General features: G+C 42.8%; 1 protein-coding gene across 1 annotated transcript in view; it reads right to left on the bottom strand.

Annotated features, from left to right (window-relative positions):
* Positions 1-26,183, bottom strand: part of CRHR1 (corticotropin releasing hormone receptor 1) — a 369,096-nt gene that overhangs the window by 101,971 nt on the left and 240,942 nt on the right. Inside the window, exons 3-4 of the mRNA XM_082272731.1 lie at positions 7,201-7,282; positions 203-322 (exon numbers count right to left, since the gene is read on the bottom strand). Of these exons, the coding sequence (XP_082128857.1) occupies positions 203-322; positions 7,201-7,282 (202 nt within the window). The remainder of the gene's footprint in view (positions 1-202; positions 323-7,200; positions 7,283-26,183) is intronic.

The following is a 26,183-nucleotide window of genomic DNA, read 5'->3' as shown; positions in this document are numbered from 1 at the left end:
AGGGCACATATAGGGTTCATGCTGCACTAGCAAAACATGTGACATCACTATTTTTACAAACAAAAATGAAACGAAAAAATCTTTTGGCAGCATTATTTACCAGGTTACGTTATATACAAAGCTCAGCCCAATTGTAATAGAAGTTTCCCATCGAATGTAACTTTATCTCTATGCCTTGGAATAATGTGAGTTAGAGCCTTACCTGTTGTGTTGTACTGTACGCCTTGGAAGTATTCAGGGCATGGTCGTGCCACCAGTTGCCCAGCTGGTGTGCGAGGCCAACAGGTTCCAATCATATCAATAGAGATATTACAGGCCAGACCTGCGGAGGAACAACATTTTGTTGATAAAGGTGTCTGGTATTAGTCATAAATAATAAAATACCTACACTTTTGGCAAAGGGTTCACTTGTTAATCAAGAAACCACATTCTCCAAAATATGTTAAAAAAAGCCAACGACCAGATTGGGAGCACTTCATAATGGACACAGCAGGTGCACGGACCCGGTGTTCCGTGAGAATAACCTACCCCGTGAGAAAAACCTACCCTAGCAGTGCGCATGCTCACAGCCCCTAGTGCGCATGCGCACTAGTATGAAATGATGATTGTTCCGTGAAAAAAACCTACCATCGCGGCGGGTAAATGAAAACAGCTGTGCTGCAATATGAGTAAGCTCCGCTCCTGTCCCTGTCACTTCCCTGATCTTGTCTACTAAATATAAAAGCGGCTCTCGGCTCCGTGATTAATGTTGTCATACAGCCGCCGCCGGTTTTATTTTTAGTAGCCGAGACCAGGGAAATGTCAGGGATAGCAGCGGAGATGACTCATATTTCTGGCGAGCTGTTTTAATGTAAACCGCCGCGTTACAGACACTTTCGTACACCGGAAGTGACGAGGGGTAGGTTTTTCTCACGGGTAGGTAATTCTCACGGAACACCGGAACTCAGCAAGCAAAGCCCCTGAGACACAGTCAAGTTGACACTTCAGTACATGAAATATCAGTTTTAAGTAAAATTACTGTATACATTAAACCCCAACCCTAGATTAACCCCCCCCCCCCCCCCGCTTCCCCCATTTGCCACCTCAATGGAGCAACAATGCAGCCTTATACATAAGTTTTTTTTCCAGGTGTTTTTAATCCAGTGACATCTCAGGTTCTCTTCACCCTTTTGACCCTTTATACAACACTCAAAGCAAGTAGAGGACTAAGCACAGTTTGTAAATCACACCACTGTTGAATTTTCCTTTTTACTTTGGATAGGGTATGGAATGGTTAAAATCTGTGTCTGATTGAGGAGCTCTTCCTTCCCCCCGTCTTAAAGTGTTTGTTACCCAAGCATTTCATATTCCTGATATGTGCCTGCAGTACCATGTACTTGTATGAAAAAGTATCCTGTTTGCTTTGTATTGCTTCCTTTGTGTGAAATCTTTGGTGTTCCTACCAGTTCCTCTGCTTTTCTATTAAAAACTGACCACACTAAGCAGGGGAACACACCATGATCAGTTCTCTTGCTCGGTCAGGAACTCAGCCCGCTCTCCTCCACTCATCAGACTTGACTTGACAACCCCCCCCCTCCCTCTGAACAGCCATTCACTGGGAAGGTCAGTGTGCTGTTGCTTCACCCCCAGCTTTTATACAGCTGAGAACTGAGGGAATGTGAGTACTTAAAAAATGGAAAAAGGTATTTATAATGTTTTTTTATATCTATACACAAATGTTTTGCCTTTCATTTCAGTTTCAAACTAATGAGTTAATTGTTTACAGTCACTTTAAAGCACAACAGGAAAAGCAAGAAAATACTTCTATTAGACAGTTGTCACTAGGACAAGAGTCCCTATTGAAAGATTTCCCCTTTAATCCAATTCCAGTGGCAACTCAAGGTTTTAGCTTTTCCCAAATATGAACACTTTTTCCATACCACAAGCTTTATATTAATTTAGAGCCGGTTCACACTGGGGCGACTTGTCAGGCGACCTGGTCGCCTGACAAGTCGCGGTGGGTCGCCTGCCATAGATTAGCACAGGACCCGTTCTAATAGGAGCGACACAAGTGGCTCCGACTTAGAAAAAGGGTCCTGTACTACTTTGGTGGCGACCTGGAGCGACCTGCATTGACTTCAATGATATGAAGTCCGTGCATGCAGCTCCGAGGTCGCGGTGCGAGCTGCGCACCGCGACTTCACAGGTCGCCCCGGCAAGTGAACCGGCTCTTATACCCCGTTCTCACTGGGGAGATCCGACTTGCCGGGGCGACCTCACAGGTCGCGGCGCACTGCTCGCACCGCAACCTCAGAGCGGCCGGCACGGACTTCATAACATTGAAGTCAATGCAGGTCACTCCAGGTCGCCCCAAAGAAGCTCCGGACCCTTTTTCTAAGTCGGAGCGACTTGTGACGCTCCTATAAGAACGGGTCCACAGCTTCTCTATGGCAGGCGACCTACGGCGACCAGGTCGCCTGACAGGTCGCCCCAGCGTGAACGGGGTCTTAAACCGATTGGACCTATTGTATTGATAAATAAATAAATAAATAAAATATTTTTATATTTCCCCCACTTGGCAGTGATTTTAAACTGATTACGAAGCCTAAACATTTTTTCTTTAACCACTTCTGGACCGAACCCATTTCTGACACATGTTTACAAGTTAAAATCTGTATTTTTAGCTAGAAAATTACTTAGAACCCCCAAACATTATATATATTTTGTTAGCAAAAACTCTGGAGAAAAAAATCGTTGCAAATCTTTTTTTGTCACGCGGTATTTGCACAGTGGTCTTTCAAACGCCATTTTTTTGGGGAAAAACTGCATTTAAAAAAAAACTAAACAGTAAAGTTAGCCCATTTTTTATATATTGTGAAAGATGATGTTATGCTGAGTAAATAGATACCTAACATGTTACGGGTTAAAATTGCGCACACCCGCGGAATGGCGACTACGGTCAGTAAAAATCTCCATAGGCGATGCTTTAAAAAATTTTAACAGTTGCTAGTTTAGAGTTACAGTGTAGCTGTATTTTTAGAAATATTGCTCTTGCTCTGGCAATCACAGCGATACCTCACATGTGTGGTTTGAACAGCGCTTTTAATTTGCCGGTGCGACTTCCGTATGCGTTTTCTTTCGTGTGCGAGCTCACGGCGACGGGGGCGCTTTAAAAAAAAAAAATTTCCTATTTATTTTATTACATTTTTTCATTTTAGCACAGTTTTTAAAAACAAAAACAAAATCTGATACTTTTATTGCTGTCACAAGCAATGTAAACATCCCTTGTGACAGCAATAAGCAGTGACAGGTACTCTTTATGGAGGGATCGGGGGTCTAAAAGACCCCAGACCCCTCCACTGCAAAATCTGCATTTTTATAATGCTATAATTTTTTTAAATTCAGCACCTTTAGCCACCGAGTAACCCGGACGTGACATCATCACGCCGCTTCCGGGTTACTACATCAGAGACCCGATCAAAGCCAAATCCGGCTTGGTCGGGACTCCAACCAGCCGGTGGTCTTGCCACCAGGAGACCCTGGCTGAGCCGTGGAAGGCGGCGGAAGGGGGGGGGAGTGTCCCGCTCGCTGGGGTAACGCATCGACCATTACCACCTGAATGCCGACCGCCGGCTCTAAGAAATGGTGCCGGGATGATGCCTCTAGCTGCAGGCATCACCCCGGTACAACCACTTCTCTGAGCCGACGTAGAGCTACGTCAGTTCGCAGGAAGTGGTTAATGCATTCCCTGCATTTAGGTAAAAAAGTTTCAGTATGTGCCACCTTACTCCACGTGTTTATTTGGCTAGATTGGCCTTTGTCCTTACATCTTTAACTCTCACTGTAGAAAACTGTTTCACTGACTGAGCAAATAAATGGACATCATTCGTTTTTGTTTTTAATTGTTTTGAGCTGATAATTCAGGTTTTGTGATTTATTGGATGTAAGTAGGATTTATTGTATGGCTTCAACTTATTATATTTTCATAAATATGTATAAATGTATAAATGATTGTTTGTTTCATTGAAGAAACTCTGTACCCCATTTTAACCATGTACCCCTGAAGAAAGAGGGAACTCTGAAACGGGTGGTAATATTAGGGTTCTTCTTTGCCAAACAGTGTTTCACCATCAATATTCTACTGTTTTGTATATGGTCCTCTGTCTCAAAACTTCCATTTGCATGTCAGCTCATGTGTATATTTATGTACAAAAAAAAGTGTTTTATTGTAGTTTGTATTAACCGCTTGCCGACTGCTCACAGTATATTTACTGCGGCAGTCAGCCCCTCACAGGCAGAGCGACGTAGGTCTACGTCGCTAGCCTGTGAGGCTCTGGGGAGCGAGCAAGTGCACACCCGCGGAGGCGCGCTCCCGCTCCCGCGCGGTCACGGACCCCCCCCCCCCCGCGTGTGACCGGCGGACCCGATGTCCGCCGGTCACTCAGCGATCGGCGGGGGAGAGGGAGAAAGTCAGGCAGCTTGTGTAAACAAGCTGCCTGTCATTCTCCTTGGTGTAAAAACACTGATCACAGGGTTCTACAATGTAGACCTGTTGATCAGTGTCCCTGCAGCTCAACAGACAGCCAATCACAGTAAGAATCACGCCCCTAGGGACACACACAGCCCCTCCCTCTCAAATAAAGTTAACCCCTTCACTACCAGTGTATTTTTACAGTAACAGTGCATATGTATAGCACTGATTACTGTAGAAATGCCACTGGTAACCCCAAAAGTGTCAAAAATTTCAGTCAAGGGTCCGATCTGTCCGCCGCAATGTTGCAGTACCGCAAAAACATTGCAGATCGACGCCATTACGCGTTAAAAAACAAAACAACAAAAATGACAAAAATCTTTCCCTTTGTTAGTAAACGCGATAACTTTTGCGCAAACCAATAAAAATACGCTTTTTGCGATTTTTTTTACCAAACATATGTAGCATAAAACAAATTGGCCGAAAATGTTAAAAAATTTTGATTTTTACTTTTTTTTTGGGGAATTTCATATAAAAAAATGTGAAAAATATTGTTATTTTTGCAAAATTGATGCTCTTTTTTTGTTTATAGCGCGTGATCAAAAAATCGCACAGGTAATCAAATACCACCAAAAGAAAGCTCTGTTTGTGGGAAAAAAAGGACGTCAAATTCGTTTAGGTACAGCGTCGCACGACCGCACAATTGTCCGTTAAAGTCACGCAGTGCCGAATCGCAAAATACCCCCTGGTCGTTTAGCAGCCAAATCCTCCAGGGCTTAAGTGGTTAATAAAGTGATTTTTTTTATCTTTTATATATATATATATATAAACAAAAAATAATTTTTCTTGACCCCATTATTGGACCATTAGATATTTAATTCTTGGCCATTGAAGTCCCCTTTCAGAGGCACAAACAGAAAGTAAGCCATAAAGAGTGAAATGAGGAGCTGGAATGAATCCGTAGTGATGTCCAGGATCAGAGGAGCCGATGCTCGGGTGAACGAATGTCCAAGACGCTGCTTCCTTTGTGGGTGTACACTAAGCGGGGCGCGAACTTCCAGCTACCATGCTGGGACACAAGATGCCGGCTGCATAAATGTGAGATACTGCACTTAGGCGCCTTGTTTCTTGAACCTTCCCACAGTGCTGCCTGGGTGTAGGTATCCCCCCACTATCCATCCACATCCAGGTCCTCATCCCACGGAAGCGCCCACATACACCCCCTTTTTACCCTTTCAGAGGCACCCCTCCCACTTTCCATACATTATTGCAATGTTGGCCTCAGATAGATCCCACCCCCACTCAGATAGATCCCACCCCCACTCTATCTTCCACTGTCACAGGCTTTGCTGAGAGAAGTGGGAGCCATTGGCTCCTGCTTCGTCAGTCAAATCCTGTGATGGGGAAAAGGAGGGGGGCAAAGTACACAAAGAAACAAAGGTGACGGCACATCCAGCATAAAATCTTCATATTTATTGTAGATCCATTAAAAACAAGGACATGACATGCACTCACAGCTCAAGAAACAATTCAGCAGATGCGTTTCACCCACCTGTGCTCAACAATGACTAAACACAGGTATGTGAAACGCGTCTGCTGAATTGTTTCTTGAGCTGTGACTGCATACCATGTCCTTATTTTTAATGGATCTACAATAAATATGAAGATTTTATGCTGGATGTGCCGTCACTTTTGTTTCTCTGTGTACTCATACATTGGTTGCGGACCTTGGCAGGCACCCAGCTCTCTACAAGAAGCCTTATCTGGTTCCTCCAACAGCAGTGGATCATGACATGGTCTACCTTGAGCGGTGCAAACCTCTCTTTTGTTTCAAGGGGGGGAGCCTTGTATTCTATGTATAAAGATGCAGGCAGCGAAGGTTGGGAGCAAGCCTGTAGGTGTGCCTGAGTAGGAATTGGCTTCCTATGGTGGCACACTGAGAAGAGGGGGAGCCAGGAGAGCCAGCAGGTGACCTCAGAAGAAGAGATTTGGGGCTGCTCTGTGCAATACTATTGCACAGAGCAGGTAAGTATAACATGATTGTTATTTTAAAAGAAAAAAAATTACTTTACAAACACTTTACCCTTTCCCAATTCTATAAAAACAGAAAAGAAGATTTTGTAGGTTTTGAATTAGCACAGTGTTTGCAGTAAGGCCATACTACTGCTTCATACCTGGGTCCCTGAATGAAATTGTAATAGATTTCCTGGCTTCCAAAGGAAATAACCAGTGCACTGCTATATCTGTATTTAGGCAGGACTCTTACTTTAAGGACCCATTAGGTCCCTGTGTTTGTATAGAGGTGCTTTTTTGTTGCAGTAGGCAGGTGTGTTGTCATATGTCAGCATGCATTTTGTTTGATCGTTGACATGTGTTTTGATGCATAATGAGGCATTTTTTTACTGTGTTTTTGAATTTAGTATTTGGAGTAGATAGGGCTTAATAGCTGGTGACCAAGGCTTGAAAATACTTGTTGCCAATGCATCAAAACATACATTATATCCTTTTGGTGCTCTGTCGTTGACTTCTACAAGCCTCCCAATGCACTAAAATGCAGAAAAAATGGACACATCATATTTTTCAGTGTATGTCTTAAAGTGCTCTTAAACACTTAAGATGACAATTTCACTTTATTCTTTATCTTTAGTACACAGCCATTAACTGTACAGTACATTAAAGCAATAAATAGGCTGTTTTAACACCAAAGACTGAATCACTGACGTACACTTCCTGCACATCTTAGTACTCACCTGTGATGTTTGAGCTACTCTGGAGATTTTCGCATTGGTCCTGGATAGAGGTTAACGCAAGACTGACCCCCGCTGTGATGACCTTTAAGAAGAAAAAGAGAAGTTATCTTTTGATTATAGCTGATATCTCAGCGCACTGTATTACCCATCTAGGACACAACATTTCAAAGTCCAGAAAAAAAAAAAACCATAAAACTGCAGAAATACTAGAATATTAAAGCAGAATTCCAACCAAGTGCCAATGAAATGTATCACCTAGACAGCAAATGAAGGGAAATCTCCCGAACAGGGACACAGACTACAATAGAAGACAAGAGTTTGGGGACCTCTGTCAAGTTCACATTGTTGTTGGCACCCGGACTGGAGACATATAGCTACAATGTAAAGTAGTGAATGTACAGTTTGTATAACAGTGTAAATTTGCTGTCCCCTCACAATTATTCAACACACAGTCATTAATGTCTAAACCTCTGGCAACAAAAGTGAGTACACCCCTAAGTGAAAATGTCCAAATTGGGCCCAATTAACCATTTTTCTTCCCCGGTGTCATGTGACTCGTTAATGTTATAAGGTCTCGGGTGTGAATGGGGAGCAGGTGTGTTAAATTCGGTGTTATTGCTCTCACTCTCTCCTTCTGTCACTAGAAGTTCACCATGGCACCTCATGGCAAAGAACTCTCTGAGGATCTGAAAAAAGAACATTGCTCTACATAAATATGGCCTAGGCTATAAGAAGGCCCTGAAACTGAGCTGCAGCACAGTGGCCAAGGCTATACAGCGGTTTACCAGGACAGGTTCCACTCAGAACAGGCTTTGCCATGGTTGACCAAAGAAGTTAAGTGCACGTGCTCAGCATCATATCTAGCGGTTGTCTTTGGGAAATAGACGTATGAGTGCTGCCAGCATTGCTGCAGAGGTTGAAGGGGTGGGGGGTCAGCCTGTCAGTGCTCAGAACATATGCTGAACACTGCATCAAATTGGCCTGCATGGCTGTCGTCTCAGAAGGAAGCCTCTTCTAAAGATGATGCACAAAAAACAGTTTGCTGAAGACAAGCAAACTAAGGACACGGATTACTGGAACCATGTCCTGTGCTCTGATGAGACCAAGATAAAGCTATTCGGTTCAGATGGTGTCAAGCGTGTGTGGCGGCAACCAGGTCAGGAGTACAAAGACAAGTGTGTCTTGCCTACAGTCAAGCATGGTGGTGGGAGTGTCATGGTCTGGGGCTGCATGAGTGCTTCCGGCACTGGGGAGCTACAGTTCATTGAGGGAACCATGAATGGCAACATGTACTGTGACATACTGAAGCAGAGCATGATCCCCTCCCTTTGGAGACTGGGCCGCAGGACAGTATTCCAACATGATAATGACCCCAAACACACCATCAAGATGACAACTGCCTTGCTAATGAAGCTGAGGGTAAAGGTGATGGACTGGCAAAGCATGTTTCCAGACCTAAATCCTATTGAGTATCTGTGGGGCATCCTCAAATGGAAGGTGGAGGAGTGAAAGGTCTCTAACATCCACCAGCTCCGTGATGTTGTCATGGAGGAGTGGAAGAGGACTCCAGTGGCAAACTGTGAAGCTCTGGTGAACTCCATGCCCAAGAGGGTTAAGGCAGTGCTGGAAAATAATGGTGGCCACACAAAATACTGACACTTTGGGCCGAATTTGGACATTTTCACCTAGGGGTGTACTCACTTTTGTTGCCAGCGGTTTAGACATTAATGGCTGTGTTGAGTTATTTTGAGAGGACAGCAAATTTACACTGTTATACAAGTTGTACACTCACTACTTTACATTGTAGCAAAGTGTCATTTCTTCAGTGTTGTCACATGAAAAGATATAATAAAATATTTACAAAAATGTGAGGGATGTACTCACTTTTGTGAGATACTGTAATTGGGCTCTGTATTTTTAATAGTCCTTTTAACCACAGTGCTTTGTTACTTGAAGCCCAACTCTGCACAATAACCTTACCTGGGTTGACACATTTAAAAGTTCCTTATCCTCAAAAGCCACCTCCCATCATGTAGGTTTTTTTAATTTCGTGTGTCAAATTTGCTCATATACATGCAAGGAACAGTCAGCTCTTGCTCTATGTCTGGGCCACTCCAATGTCAGCACTGCAGGTCTTATAAAAACCAGCGTCGCGGTCATGTCTTCACCCCTTTGCCTTCTGCCCATTCACAAAACACACAGCCCCAGGTTTTGTTAATGGCCAAGAGAAGAGGAAGGCGAAGACTCAACCACTAGAAAAAGGCCTCCATGATCAGAGGTGGCTTTGAGGCTAAGGTATTTTAAACTAATATAACTAGAACAAGATTCCTGTGCCAGAGTTGGGATTTTACACACCTAAAGTTTGTCTCGAGGTGAAACCTAGAGATTCGGGTAGTTTTGGGTAGTGTGGAGAAAGGTCAGGCCATCTGTCAATTTTATTAAAGCTGTCTGTGTCCCTGCTGGGTAGATCCACCCCTCTATTTGTTCTGGTGACCATTGTCACTGGGAAAGAAATTAGAGAAATGTTAAATTTTACAGTTGTCCCGAGAACAAGAGATGAAGCGTAATCTTCCATTGGGAACACCTACTACAGAGACACCTGTCTACAAAGGGGAACCCATATACCTGCCTGTTGCTACTTTGGGACAAGAAGTGAAAAGAAGTGGTGCACAAACCGCAAAAAATAACCACGTTTCTTTTTTTTTTTTGTTTCTTTATTTACCATAAGGCAATGGTATAGAGTTCTCATACCATATTGGGATCAGTATGTATGAAAGGGGAGACCAAGTTTTAACCCTTCCCTACCCCATCCAAAAATAAATGATAAACATTTAGTATATTAATATATTTAAAACGGTAGTAAACGCTGTAAAGAAAAAAAAAAATCCTTCTGCAAGGCAATGTCATAATGTGCTAGTATGCATCACATACTAGCAAATTATGTGAAACTTACCCAAAAATGAGGCCCTCCAGTGGCGCGCCGTCATCACTGACAGGGCTTCCATCTTTACCTGTTCATCCTTCCGGGTTGGCGAGCTCCAGTCCTTTGATTGCACGATGACATCACTCCATTCATGGCACAGGGCTCTGAAAGAATGGCATGGGTATGCTGTTCCTTCAAAGCGCATGCGCTGGTGACGTCACCAGTCCATTCCCAAGTAAATATCTCCTAAACCGTGCATGTTTACAGTACCTATAGGTAAGCCTTATTATAGGCTTACCTATGGGTAAAAATCATCCATGGGAGTTCACTCTAACTTTAATAAACTAAAGAGGTGAAAGAGGGTGTGTGAATTCAGTCAAGGTAGCAACTTCCAGACCCCAATGGACATTTGACCCCTAAAGAGTCAGACTTACAAACAATATAAGGAAAGGTGAGTGGGCATACTTAAATCTTTTGTAAGTAAACATCCACAATCATCCAGATATTAACATTGCCGAGTATATTTAGTTGTGATTGGTATGCAGTTAAGTGCATTCACTTTACCCCACTAAGCATGGTTATCATGGATAGCACTTGCTTGTAAATATATCATTTTTTTGCTTTGTAGCCTGCTCACAGCTAAAGTCGTCTGAACTTCTCTCCTGAGCAAAACAGGCCCTTGAATTGGCCTTAGAGAATAGCTGAAGTCAGCTGGCTGATGTGCTGTAGACCGCATGCTCATAATTTGAAAGAAATACAGCATAGACTCTGATACTTACGGACTGACCATGTAGCAAAAAAGAAGATCTTTAAAACACTGACATATGGAAGTTAAAGTGATTGTAAACGATCACCTTGTAAAACAACTCATTCTGTTTAAAATATAAATGAAAGGAAAAATATTTGTGTATAGATATAAAAAAACAAACATTTCAAATACCTTTTTTCCCATTTTAAGAAGTGATCACATTCCATCTGTGCTCAGCTGCATAAGAGCTAAGGTGGGGAAAAGCAACAATACACTGAGCTTCCCAGGGAAAGGCTGTGCGGGGGATGTAAGGACAAGTCTGATCATTTAAGGAGAGCAGGCTGAGTTCCCAGCATAGTTAAGAGAGCTGATCACGATGTGTCCTCAAGCTTAGTGTGGTCAGGCCAGGGATTTCACACAAAGGAAGCAATTACAAAGAGAACAGGAGACTTTCTCCTACAAGTACATGGTACTGCAGGCACATACTGTATCAGGAATATGAAATGCTGGGTTTACATATTCTTTAAACATGAACCTGTCAACCATTTTAACACGTTCTGGCCCGCCGGCTGCACATTTACTGCAGCAGGTTGGCCCTCCTGCGTGAACCGACATAGCCCACAATCAGTCGCGTGCTTAGTGCTGGGTGGCGGAGCGCTCTCGCCCCCACTGGGTAGCAGGGATGCCAATGCACGGGGTCGGCGGCCACGACTGCTGCCTGACACCCGCGATCGTTCCCCGCTGAGAGAGAAGAACGATCAGCTGTTGTAAACGCAGCTGACCATTCTTCTCCCTGGAATGATCATAGAGCTCATGTGATCCTTCTATATAGGATCACAGGTCTCTATGGTCATTTGACAAGCCCCTCCCCCCACAGTTAATAAACACTCCCCTAGGCTCACGTTTAACCCTTTGATCACCCACTAGGTTAACCCCTTCCCTGCCAGTGTCATTATTACAGTAACAGTGCATATTTTTACCACTGATTACTGTAGTAATGTCACAGGTCCCCCCAAAAGTGTCAAAATTGGCAGTTAGGGGTCCAATCTGTCCGCCGCAATGCCGCAGTCCCACTAAAAAATGCAGATCGCCACCATTACTAGTAAGAAATAAATTAACAAATAAAAATGACAAACATCTTTTACCTAGTTTGCAGTTGCGCAAACCAGTCAAAATACGCTCATTGCAATTTTTTTTTTTTACCAGAAATATGTAGCAGAATACAAATTGGCCTAAAATGATGGAAAATTAGGATTTTTACATTTGGGGGGGGGGGGGGGGGGTATGTTATTTAGCAGAAAAATTTGAAAAATATAGTTTTTATTTCAGAATAGTCGCTGTTTTTTTGTTTATAGCGAAAAAAATTAAAATCGCACAGGTGATCAAATACCACCAAAAGAAAGCTCTATTTGTGAGGGAAAAAAAGGACATCAATTTTATTTTGGTACAGTGTCATACGATCGCGCAATTTTCTGTTAAACTAACGCAATGCCGAATTGCAAAAAATGGCCTGGTCGTTAAGGGGGGCAAATCCTTCCGGTCCAGAAGCGGTTAAACCACACAAAAAGACTGATAAGAAATTAGGTCAATAAACTTAGTCAAGGCAAATACAGTACATGGGCCAAATAATGTCAACGGGAAGACTACCATTTTACCTTTGGCCTTCAGTAGCACATGGTTGGAATGTAAAAAAATGACGACTTACACCCCAAATTTTCCCGCAGTGACCTACTTATTGCTGGGTCTGTTTGCACATCTAAATAATATTTTGTCTATCTGGGTCTTTTCTTTTTACTTTGTTGCTACTCATATGAAGTATTTCTCTGAGTTATGGTGCAATCTGTTCCAAGCCTTTATGACAATGAATGGTTAGAAGGCCAGTTCTGTGGGATTCGAGTGATCGGTTTGTTACATGGATGTGACACGCATCTCCATGCCTCCATTAAGTCTCATTTGTTGCCTTAATTTGGCCCAGACAAGGACAGCAGAATGTCTGCATTGTGCTAATCATTTAAATCAGTGGAGGAAATGCATGGACGGCCACCACTAAGTGACAATATCAGTGCTGACAAAATCAACATGCCAGATGAATGATGCCCACCTGCCAACGTGGCAGCAGTCATAACAATGATGCCCATATTCTGCAAAATTTGTACTGTTCCATCCTTCTTTTGAAAGGATAACACTGAACTCCGGGGATATCATAAAATAATTGTATAATCTAGTTATGTACTCATAAAAATAATAATCATGAACACAGCTAGTGTAACTACCTTCATCAGCCTTTATATTAGCCTTCTTTAATCCCACGAGGATGAGGAGAAGGGGGTGGGAACACAGTCTTAGCCAATTAGGTTCTCAGTCTGACACAAGGAGCTTGGCAATAGGTGGAGAGCGCAGAGAGGGCAGTGTGATGGCCTAAATTCATTTTGTGATATTTTCTACGTCTACTTAATAAAGCAAATGATAACACTCACCTTGAAAAACCTCCCATTCCGCTTAAAATAGAAATGAAAGGTGTAACATTTGTGTATAGCTATAAAAAAAATAAAAAATAAAATAAAAAGAAATTTTTACCCTTTTGTAAGTGATCACATTCCATCTATTGTTAGCTGCATAAGAACTGGGGGGGGGGGGGGGGGGGAGACACAGCAGCACACTGAGCTTCCCAGTGAAAGGCTGTGCAGGGGGGTGAGGGGTATCAGGACAAGTCTGATCATTGGAGGAGAGCAGTTCCCAGCACAGCTAGAGAATTGACCATGGCGTGTTCTCCTGCTTAGTGTGGTCAGTTTCTAATAGGAAAGCATAGGTACTGGCAGCAACACTAGGGATTTCACATAAAGGAAACAATACAAAGAGAACGGAATACTTCTCATACAAGTACATGGTAGTGCATTGGCGACCAAGCTCTAATGCTTATCCATTATAGGTGAGGTCACCTGGCTTTGCAATTAAGTAGTGTTGGGTATATTACAATATTATACAAATCAAATTACTATGCTTTTGGCTGTTAATGCATTCTAGATGTATATACTTTAATTGAGTAGTTGCTATTTTTATGCTTTAAAGAGATTGCAAACAATCACCTTGTAAAGCTACCCATTGAGTTTAAGTCCCGGTTCACATTTGTGCGATGCGGGAACGCTGCGAATATGCAGCGTGATCCCGTATCGCATCCGCGTCCCTGGCAGTTCACACTGCCATATGCGATATGCAGGGGGTGTCTATTAAAAGTTAACGACACCTCCAGTTGCGATGGCATATCGCAGTGCGATCTGCAAGTTTGCACAGAATCGGATCGCACTAGTGTGAACCACTATGCGATCCGATTCTGCTGCGGATAAAAAAAAGGGTCAGGTGCCTGTATATTGCGGCTGCGGTGCGAATTCAGCCATACAAAGTGTATGGCTGAAATTTGCACCGCACATGAGATCTCTGTGATCGCACTAAAGTGAACCGGGGTTAAAAGTTAAATTAAAGGCAAAACATGTAGTGCTTGTCAACTGCATGTACTGTACATCTACATGTGTAAAGATATTAAAAAAAAAACATTAAAAATACCTTTTGATTAGGTGATCACATTCCCTCTGTTCTCAGCTGCATAGGAGCTGGGGGAAGGAGAAGCAACAGCACAATGAGCTTCCCAGTGAGAGGCTAAGCAGATGGGGGCATGTCAGGACAAGTCTAATCGTTGGAGGAGAGGATACTGAGTTCCCAGCACAGCTAGAGATCTGACCACACTGTGCTTTCCTGCTTAGTGTGGTCAGTTTTTATTAGGAAAGCAGAGGGACTAGCAGGAACACCAGGGATTTCACTCAAAGGAAGTAATACAAAAAAAACAGGATACCTTCTAATACAAGTACATGGTACAGCAGGCACATATCAGGAATATGAAATGCTTGGGCAACAAACGCTTTAATGGCTTACTGCTGCCTCCTCTGCTGCAACAAACAACTCCTCTGCTGCCACAATTTGGGATGATGCCATGTCAAGAAGTGACTTTTTGTAACGCAGAATAGAAATAGTAGATATCATTTGATTTTACATGTTTTTGACCCTAACTATTCCATGGCCTGAGCCATGACACTAACTGACACTAACTGACATTGACACCAGTGTTAATTTCGCCAACAAAATGTTTACGTCAAAATTTTCATCAGTGCCACTTTTACGATGAAGAAAACAAAATGAAAGGTACAGCACATTGTCGTCCACTGATGAAAACCAATTCCGCTTTCAATAACGAACGAAAACTAAACGAAAATGTGAGGCAGGGACATTTACCCTCGTGAACTAACTTCCGGTTTCCATGGAGCTCTGCCTGCTTCCGCTCCCAGCAAGCAAGCGACTGTGTGCAGCCAGCATTACAGGCCTCTGAGTCTCACAGTGTGATAAGTACAACTGCCAGAGACCAGAGCAGCACTGTGCATTACAGCCAGGCCTCCTGAGTCCCAATGAGAATCCCACTCCACTCCTGAGTCCCGATTCACGATGACCACCCACGTCCAGAGCAGAAAGAGCACCCAATGTGAGTGTGTAGTGTACATTACAATAACAGCAAGCCTGAGGTGAGGCCTCCCCTCAGACCACCATTCATCCAGAGCACTGTGTGCGCACTACAGGCCTCCTCTGACCACTGGCAGTGGCATCCAGAGCACTGTGCATTACAGGCCATCCTTCAGACTTGAGACCACCTTCCAGCACTGTGCAGCATTACAGGCCTCCTCTGACCAGTGACCACCGGTATGGTGGCATCCAGAGCACTGTGCATTACAGGCCATCCTTCAGACTTGAGACCACCTTCCAGCACTGTGCAGCATTACAGGCCTCCTCTGACCAGTGACCACCGGTATGGTGGCATCCAGAGCACTGTGCATTACAGGCCATCCTTCAGACCTGAGACCACCATCCAGCACTGTGCAGCATTGCAGGCCTCCTCTGACCAGTGACCACCAGTATGGTGGCATCCAGAGCACTGTGCATTACAGGCCATCCCTCAGACTTGAGACCACCTTGCAGCACTGTACAGCATTACAGGCCTCCTCTGACCAGTGACCACCGGTATGGTGGAATCCAGAGCACTGTGCATTACAGGCCATCACTCAGACTTGAGACCACCTTCCAGCACTGTGCAGCATTGCAGGCCTCCTCTGACCAGTGACCACTGGCAAAGGGCATCCAGAGCACTGTGCATTACAGGCCATTCATCAAACCACTGTCCAGAGCATTGTGCAGCATTACAGGCCTCCTCAGACCTCTGTCTAGAGAACTGTGCAGTATTACAGATCTCCTCACACCGCCCAGAGTGGCCAAATCTGTATCTGTGAGTTTGTTCAAACCTCAATACCATAAATAAAAACATGATATTAGATTTTTTTACTCCAATAATATATAATATGTTTGGAAATTTTATAGAAATGCTTAAATAATTCATTACAATTTAAATAAACACATTAGATTTTAGTTGACTAAAATGTTTGTATTTGACTAAAATGTACTGGAGATTTTAGTAGACTAAAATATGATGACTAAAATGGGACTAAAACTAAAACGGCGTTTTAGTCAAAGGACTAGAACTAAAACTAAATCAAAATTTGATGCCAAAAATGAACACTGATTGACACTAACAGTAACTGACACACTGCCACTAACATTGATAGGTACACACTCTAAGCTAGGGCGAGCACTAAAGAGGAAATGTTTTTTTTTTTTTCTTTAACAGATTTTTTTTTTTGTCATTTAGTGAGAAGAAAAATATACACTTCATCTTCCCCTTCTTGCTAGAGAAAAAGGCTGGGTTCACACTACTGCAACGACTTATGGTGCGACTTTGCCAAGTGACTTCTTGGTGATTTGCTGGCGACTTGATGTGACTTGAGTCCTAATTTGATGTGACTTTGTTTTGTTCAGGTATGCAGAGCTAACTGCATAGAAGAAGATGCCATGTACGGCCGGAGTAATCTTCCTGTACTGTCGGATCCAAATCACATGAATAAAGATGAGGATCTGACTTGGAGGGGACTTCCATTAAAGTCTATGGGAACAAGTCAGATAGACGTTGCCTTGAAGTAGTACAGGAACCTTTTCTAAAGTGGATTGACTTCAGTAGTGCTAATTAACACAGTGCTCCTTGACTAACATGGGATTTCACATGTCTGGCGACTTGAGGTCTCACAAGTCGAATCCAAAGTCGCGGCAGTGTGAACCGAGCCAATGTGTGTTGTTTATTGTCTTTACTGAACTGGGATAGGCTACAGATTAAATGATGATTAAGCCAATCAGAGGCTATCACAGCGATCATGTGATCGGGATCCAGATCCCCAGGTCCTGATCATTGGTAGGAGACCCAGGACTGTCACTGACAGCCCAGTTCACATTCCTTGTGACAACAATAAAAGTGATCAGATTTTTATTTTAAAATTTTAAAGGGACAGTGTAAAAAATAAAAAAATAAATAAGAAAACATTTTCTTAAAGCGCTCCCGTCCCCGCATGCTTGCACACCAAAAACAACGCATGCATAACTTATGCCCACAAATGTAAACAGTGTTCAAATCACACATGTGAGGTATCGCCACGATTTTTAGGGTGAGAGCAATAATTCTGGCAAAAGACCTCCTCTGTAACTCTAAACTGGTAACCCCTACATTTTTTTAAAGTGCCACTCATTGAGATTTTTTAAGTACCGTAGTTTGTCGTCATTCCACGAGTGCGTGCAATTTTAAAGCGAAACATGTTAGGGATCTATTTACTCGGCGTAAAATTATCTTTCACAATATACAAAAAAAATTGGGCTAACTTTACAGTTTAGTTTTTTAAATTCAGTGTATAATGTAATGTATTTTTTTTTTTTTAAAACTGCGTTTAAAAGACCGCTGTGCAATTACCATGTGACATAAAATATTGCAATGACCGCTATTTTATTCTCCAGAGTCTCTGTTAAAAAAATATATATAATATTTGGGTGTTCTAAGTAACTTTCTAGCAAAAAATACTGATTTTACCTTGTAAGCAACAAATGTCAGGAATACAGTAGGCTTGGTTTTTAACCACATCAGTACTGGGCACTTTCACCCCCGTCCTTCCCAGACCAATTTTCAGCTTTCAGCGCTCTCGCATTTTGAATGACAATTACTCATGCTACACTGTACTCAAATGAAATGTTTATCATTTTGTTAACACAAAATTTTCTTTTGAAGGTATGTATTTACCACTGGGTTTTTTATTTTTTGAAATATAAGCAAAAAAAAAGAGCGGACAATTTGAAAAAAAAAAAAACAATATTTTCTACTTTTGTTTCAAAAGAAATCCAATAAAATCACATTTTGTCATAAATTTAGGCTAGAATGTATTCTGCTACATGTCTTTGGTAAAAAAAAAAAAATCCTGATAAGTGTATGATAATAGGTTTATGTGAAAGTTATGGAGTCTACAAGCTAGGCTACGTATCATTGAAAATTGATCAATTCTGATGTACTGACTACCTATCTCATTTCTTGAGGCCCTAAAATGTCAGGACAGTACAAATACCCCCCAAATGACCCCTTTTTGTAAATATGACAGTCCAAAGTATTTAGTAAGAGGCATAGTGAGTTTTTTGAAGTTGCAATTTTTTGCCCACAATAGTTTGGGTAATAAAAACATTTTTCCACAGAATTCTCATATTAGAAAATTATTTCTTACACATGGCATAGGTAAACTTGCAATTACACCCCAAAATATATTCTGCTACTCCTCCTGAGTATGGCAATATCACATGTGTGAGACATTTCCACAGCATGGCCACATACAGAGGCCCAACATCCAAGTAGCACCATCAGGCGTTCTAAAGGCATAAATTACACATTTCATTTCCTGAGTACCTATCATATTTTTGAAGGCCCTGGAGCACCAGGACAATGGAATTACCCACAAAATGACCCTATTTTGGAAAGAAAACACCCCAATGTATATTCTACGTTGTGAGTCTTTTGAGCATGTCATTTTTTTCCACAAGCTTTAGGAAAATTTGGAAAGAAAATGAAAACTTATTTTTTATTTTTTTACAAAAAGTTGTCAATTTATAAGATATTTCTAACACATAGCATGTACACAGCAAAAATTACACCCCAAAAAACATTCTGCTACTCGTCCTGAGTATGGGGATACCACATGTGTGAGACTTTTTCACAGCCTGGCCATATACAGAGGCCCAACATCCGAGGAGCACCATCAGGTGTTCTAAGGCCCTAAATTACACATTTCATTTCATTTCATTTCCTGAGTACCTATCACATTTTTGAAGGCCCTGTGACAGATGTTGATCACTGGGATGTGGCAGATGTTCACTGGGACAGATCACGGACGGATGTGGCAGATGTTGACTGGGACAGATGTGGCAAATCAGACAAATGTGGCAAATCAGGGACAGATGTGGCAGATCACAGACAGATGTGGTAGCTGATCATAGACAGATGTGGCAGATGATCATAAACAGATGTGCCAGATTATCACGGACAGATGTGCCAGTTTATCACGGACAGATGTGGCAGATTATCATGGACAGATGTGGCAGATGATCATGGACAGATGCTGTGGATGATCACGTATATATGCGCCAAATGATCACGGACAGATGCGCCAGATGATCATGGACAGATGCACCAGATTATCACGGACAGATGCGCCAGATGATCACGGACAGATGTGCCAGATGATCATGGACAGATGCGCTAGATGTTCACTGTAACAGAATATTTTACTGGGACATATGTGTGACAGGTGTTTTCACTGTTGGGGATACTGTTTGTGACACTATATTGGGGACACTAGCTGGGTGATCAGTGAGTAAAAAGCAGTAAAACAGCTCAATACTCACTGATCACCAGCTGGCAGCACCGATCAGCTCTGCTTCTCCTCACTGTGTGAGGAGAAGCAGAGCCGATTGCCGTTACAACAAAGAAGAAAAAGAAAAGCGCTCTAAGTGCAGACAGTCTTTATTGGTTACAAAGGCATAAGTGGTAACAACTCACTAGAAGCCAAGACAATAGGGCTGTATCACTTCACAAACGTGGGAAGATCCTCTGGGGGGTGCCATCCATTCGCATGTAGCAGTCTGTGGCCCTATTGTCTTGGCTTCTAGTGAGTTGTTACCACTTATGCCTTTGTAACCAATAAAGACTGTCTGCACTTAGAGCGCTTTTCTTTTTCTTCTTTTTTGTTCAATCCAGAATTCCTCTTTTCTGTGGAGAGCAGCTCAGTGCCTGTGGACATTCCCATCCAGGACTATCCATCTATCAATTTTATGGTATTTTTCCCATTTTGTGTATTTGCCTTGTTTTTCTCCCTTCCCCCTCCCTTTGTCTCAATCAATTCATTCACTCCTCATATGCTGGTGGGTTTTTTAGCGCTCTAATATTGTTGTTTTTTTCTGATTGCCGTTACAACAGCTGTATTGACATTACATGATGTCCCTGACTTTCACAGAGGCCTCCTCCTGAGCGGTGTTACGCTGTGTCCGAGGGACACGGGCACATCGAGATCGCACAGCTGTTCCTGAACGTCCACTCAGAATGAGGAAGCTCCCACCCGGCCGTTTATATGCATTTGCATTTAAAGGAAGAGGTTAAAAAGGAACTGCAGTCTGCTCACAGAATTTGTAATAAAAACATCTTTGCCATTCTGAAGCTTCTCTCTGACCACTTTGCATTTTATTTTATATATACTGTGATTCTTTACTTGCCAAATATGCTATGAGAAATCTCCCTCCACTAAGTCTGGCTGCAACCATTTTAACTATGGGCAGCTGAAACAGCTGACTGTTCACTTCCTGGATTTACATAGACACAGAGGCACACAGACACAGACACACAGACACACACACACACATATATATATATATATATATATATATATATATATATATACAGACACACACATGTATGCAGGCACACACACACATATGTACAGACAGACACACTCACACCCCTGCTTGCCTGCACATTTCTCCTCTCTTGAAGAATACTCATGGATCTCTGCAGTCTCCTGTTATCTCCACCCTCATCCAGCCCCCCCAGCTCTCCTTGGCTTTACTATGACTCATCCCTCACTCCCTTGCTGGCAAACTCATGAGAGTGAGAGAGAGCACTATGCATGATGTCATTAGCCTAGGGAAATTACCAGACAAGAAAGAAAGTGGGCTGTATAAGGTTTTTACTGGCATAAACAAAATGTTTTATTATCCAAAGTTAAAACAACAAGGGGAGAAGATTTAATAGATGGAAATATGAAAAAAATTACTGAAGAGCTGCTTTAAGTGGTTCATTTTATTGTCATGCCCAGAAGACATTTGGTCTCCCCCTTTCCAGGAAGCCTGGCCAAAGCTTAGTGCAAATCACCACAAAGTGCAAATTTGTGGCACTTCTTTTAGGTTAGTGCCTTCAAAACTGGTACAGCCAGTGGGTCTGCACAACAACCAGACATGATGGGTTTACTTAAACTAGAAATTGTACATGTAGAACCTTTCAAAGTTTGTGATTTTTTTTTCTTTGCTTTGTTACACTATACACAAATTACAGTGGTACGTCTTTTGTGTCTGGGTAGAAAAGAGCGCTATTACAGAAGCCATGTTGAACATCGCATGGTTAGGCACACCCCTATCAATAAAAGCCATTGGCTGAACTGACAGCACAATGACAGGATGACAGATGGACCTCTCTAAACCTTTTTAACTTGCAAACACAGAGACTAGCGTTGAATGTTTATTTTTCGCCCAGCGCAGTCTGACTGATAGTTCTGTCATCTGTGCAGCACAGAGGGATAGTCAAGGTGTAGGATTGGGCAGAATGGAAAAAGAGGATGACAATACTGGAATAATGAGGAAACAATATCTAAGGAAGAGGGGTGTTGGGTGATAACACTGACAGCAGACGGGGTGGATATTGTCAGGAAAATGGAGAAGATTTAGATAAAAGCCAAGATACGAATGATAGTGTCTGCTGCAAGAAAGAGAGAGGGGGGGGGGAGGCTGGGGGTAGAGACATGCGATATGATGGATTAATACAGAGGCCCTAATCGGTATCAGGCAGGCAGAGGAGTTTTGTATATATGGTGTCACGCCATATAGAGCATCATAACAGAGGCATACCTACCACACGACCACATAAAAAGCTGGTACTGCTTTGTGCAGCACAGCAATCATATTCTCCGGGGTATAGCTAAAAAACGCAGATACCTGGCCTACAGTTTTAGACAGGAACCTCTCATATCTCATACAACAACCTTTGTTCCATTCAGCTATTTAATAATATGGGCTACCGTTTGCTTTCTTTCAATAAACCCACAAGAGACTCACTGGCAGATGAAAGAACAAAAAAAAGCCAAAGCAGCAAAGAGAAAATCTGCCCTATCCTGTACAGAATGAAATGTGAGCACAGAGCTGCTATGCTAAAGGGAGTAGTTAGCCCCCCTGATCTTAATTACCCAAAGAAGTTGTACCTATACACCCCTTGTAGTTCTGTCCTCCAACATTTTATAATTTTGATGTAAACACCATTCCAGGTACTTGTGCTTCTCCCACAATCTCTTACACCTACTCGTCAACTGCATGTACCAATACAAATAAAAAGGGAGGCCCGGAGTTAAGAAAACGAAGAGCGTGAATGGAGGGCCGGCATGACAGGGGTTAAAGGGTTTGTGAACCAGAGCCCTATATGTATATATATATATATATATATATATATATAAAATAAAAAAATATGCAGTTCATAAAAGGTTTAGGACTGGGTACAAGTTGGGGAGTGGGAGGAGCTGCTGGGGGGTTGGTTAAGCAGAAGTGAGGGCAAGTGTCTTCAGTCGGAAGAGAGATAAGCCAGGAAAAACTTCCCTCCTGCCCGCTCTGGTAATTTTACCTTTTCTGGTAAGCAACTTATTGTTGGGTTGGGGGTTGTTGGGATGATTGTTGTCAAGCAGCTAGTGGGGTGCAAGGTCCTTGTAGGTTACTGTGGGCACTAAAAAAGGTACCTGGTAGGGACCCGTCTGAGGTACGGATCCCAGTTGTTCTAATGGAGGTATCTGCGGCTGGTTGTCTCTGAGTCGGTGGTGTTGCGGCTGGAGGCCTGTTTTAACCGGTTGCCGACTGCGCACAGTATATTAACTGCGGCAGTCAGCCCCGGCCAGGCAGAGTGACGTAGATCTACGTCGCTCGCCTGTCACCGGGTTTTGAGCCAATAGCGGGGGAGCGCGCGCCCGCTGAGGTGCGCGCCCGCCTCGGCTCGTTCACAGAGGAGTCCGGGAGTGTGACCGGCGGACCCGATGTCCGCCGGTCACACTACGATCGTCGGTAGAGTGGGAGAAAGGCGGGCGGCTTATGTAAACAAGCCGCCTGTCATTCTCCCCTGTGTAAAAATGGAGATCAGACAGTTCTACTATGTAGAACCGTTGATCTCTGTTTTTACAATAGGAGACATGTCCCATCACAGTTTGAAACACGCCCCTAGGACACACTTAACCCCTCCCTCTCCAATACAGTTAACCCCTTCCATGCCAGTGTCATTTTTACAGTAACAGTGCATATATATAGCACTGATTACTGCAGTAATGTCACTGGTACCCCCAAAAGTGTCAAAAATGTCAGTCAAGGGTCCGATCTGACCGCTGCAATGTCGCAGTACCGCAAAAAAATCGCAGATCGCCGCCATTACTCGTTAAAAAAAAAAACACCAAAAATGACAATAATCTTTCCCTTTGTTAGTAAACTCGATAACTTTTGCGCAAACCAATCAAAATACACTTTTTGCGATTTTTTTTACCAAACATATGTAGCATAAAACAAATTGGCCGAAATTTTAAAAAAAATTTGATTTTTACATTTTTTTGGGGGGAATTTCATATAAAAAAAAGTGAAAAATATTGTTATTTTTGCAAAATTTACGCTCTTTTTTTGTTTATAGCGCATGATCAAAAAATCGCACAGGTGATCAAATACCACCAAAAGAAAGCTCTGTTTGTGGGAAAAAAAGGACGTGAAATTCGTTTAGGTACAGCGTCGCACGACCGCGCAATTGTCCGTTAAAGTCACGCAGTAAAAAATCGCAAAAAACCCCCTGGTCAGGAAGGGGGTAAAATCTTCCGGGGCTTAAGTGGTTAAGTAGGTCGCAGGTATTTTTCTTGTGATGCCTACTAGGACCTTGAGGCACCAGTTATACTGTATTTACATTGGATTCATGTTGTTATGTTTTTTTATATGTGTTATTTATTACTTTGGTTAATAAAAGTCTGCATTGGCCATTAACTCCAGCTTGTTGTCCGAGTGATTATTAAAGGGGTTGGAGGATGTGGTATTGGTCAAAGCAGAGGGGGACCAGACATCTTTAGTACCATAGTCAAGCTCTGAACGGCTGCACTCCTACTTTTATTGCTTGCTGCACATGATAGCAAAACAGCACAAAGACAGTGGGGGAAGGAATTTTTCAGATGCGTTCCATACAGAAAAAAAAAATGCAGAATGTTCTACTTTTATTGACTGCACTGGTGTAAACTATGGCCATTGGAATACATGCAAAACACTTTGCATGCTTTTTTGAAGCAGATTAAAAATGCACCAGACTGCATCTGGTGTGAACCAGCCCTAAACGAGACTTGACCAAAGTCTGAACAATGCAAACAGCTGAAAATATGAAACAGCGAATAGCAGAGGTTACACTCATTGAACCTTTTTTAAAGTGGTTCTAAAGTTAAAGCAGAGCTCCACCCAAAAGGGGAAGCTCCACTTGTTTGCACCCTCCCCCCCCCTCCACTGCCACATTTGGCTGTCCAAACCAGATACCCGCTCCCACTTCTGGGTAAGATCACCGCACATCGATCACTACGATCTACAACATTTCTGGCCCCTCCTCCCCCCCCCCCGCTGCCTTCTGGGGGACACACAGGTCTCAGAAGACAGCGGGACCATTAACCGCTTGCTGACCTCCAACCGTAGTATTACTGCGGTAGGGCGGCTCGGCTGCGCAAAATCACGTAGTACTACGTGATTTTGTGCATGAGGTCTCAGCGGTGCAGCAGGAGGCGGGGCATGGGAGGAGCAGCGGCGATCGCCGCCGGCCTCCCGCTATCGTCAGATAAACTGACAGAAGGCCCGTCTGCTTATTTAAACAAAGCAGGCGAGTCTTCTGTCACACAGGCAGGGAGAGATCAGAAGTTTCAGCTAAAACTAAAACCCTGATCTCTCTGTGCCTGTCACAGAATCTTCCCCCACACAGTTAGTAAGCATAGTTAGGCACACATTAACCCCTTTGATCACCCCCAGTGTTAACCCCTTCCCTGCCAGTGTCATTTATACAGTAACGGTGCATAATATTTAGCACTGATTACTGTATTAATGTCACTGGTCCCCAAAAAGTGTAAAAAATGTCAGTTAGGGTCCCTATCCGCCCGCCGCAATGTTGCAGTCCCGCTAAAAAACGCTGACCACCTGTTTTTTATGCATAAAAAACACACCAAAAGCGTATCAGAAAAAAAATATGCATTAAAAAAATTGCATAAAAAACATTCCTGTTAGCGGTCGCCTTTATAATCCCATATACCAAGGGGGTATTCCTTTAGGCTACATTCACACCTGAGCGTAGCGTTTTTCGCGCGTTTTTTACCGCGATTTTACCGCGATTTTTACCGCGATTTTTGTGCAGGCGTTTTTAGATTGAATAGAGATCAATGGAAAACGCCTGTAATCTGCCCAAAAAGAAGCTCATGTACTTTTTTGAGCGTTGGGCGTTTTGTAAACAGCGTCAAAATGCTCAGATGTGAACAGGGGCCATTGAAATGAATAGGATTTGTCTTGTTGGGCGTTTTGAGAGCTGATCCTAGAGCAGAAAAACGCCCCAAAAACGCCCCAAAACGCCTAGATGTGAACGGAGCCTAAGTTACAATTTCCACAGGGATGATGGCCACCTCTATCCAGGACCTTAAGTGATTGGTAATATTTTTCACAGACTAATGCTGGCCATATACTATACGAAAAATCATTTAAAAGCATTCACGAAAAATGAGAGCAAACGATTGTGCCATCATGTAATTTTAATTGATTAATTGTTCATTAGACATAAATGAATCTGTTTTTCCTTCATTTTTGTCACATATGCCTGGTGCAAACAGTTTGGGTGAGAAACACATTAACCTTTCAATTTATCATTCGGCAGAATTTTCCAAACTGTTCCTTTGATTTTTCAGCTCTGAAAAGTTAAAACCGATTTTCTATTTGTGGCCATTAACTGGACGAAAAATGACTGAATAGACCAAATGACAGATTAGTCATTACACGGCTAGTGTATGGCCAGCA

Source organism: Pelophylax lessonae (assembly GCF_965119305.1).
Source record: "Pelophylax lessonae genome assembly, chromosome: 11".
NCBI lineage: Eukaryota > Metazoa > Chordata > Amphibia > Anura > Ranidae > Pelophylax > Pelophylax lessonae.
The sequence above is the reverse complement of the archived record's forward strand: the minus strand, read 5'-3'. Positions and strand labels throughout refer to the sequence as shown.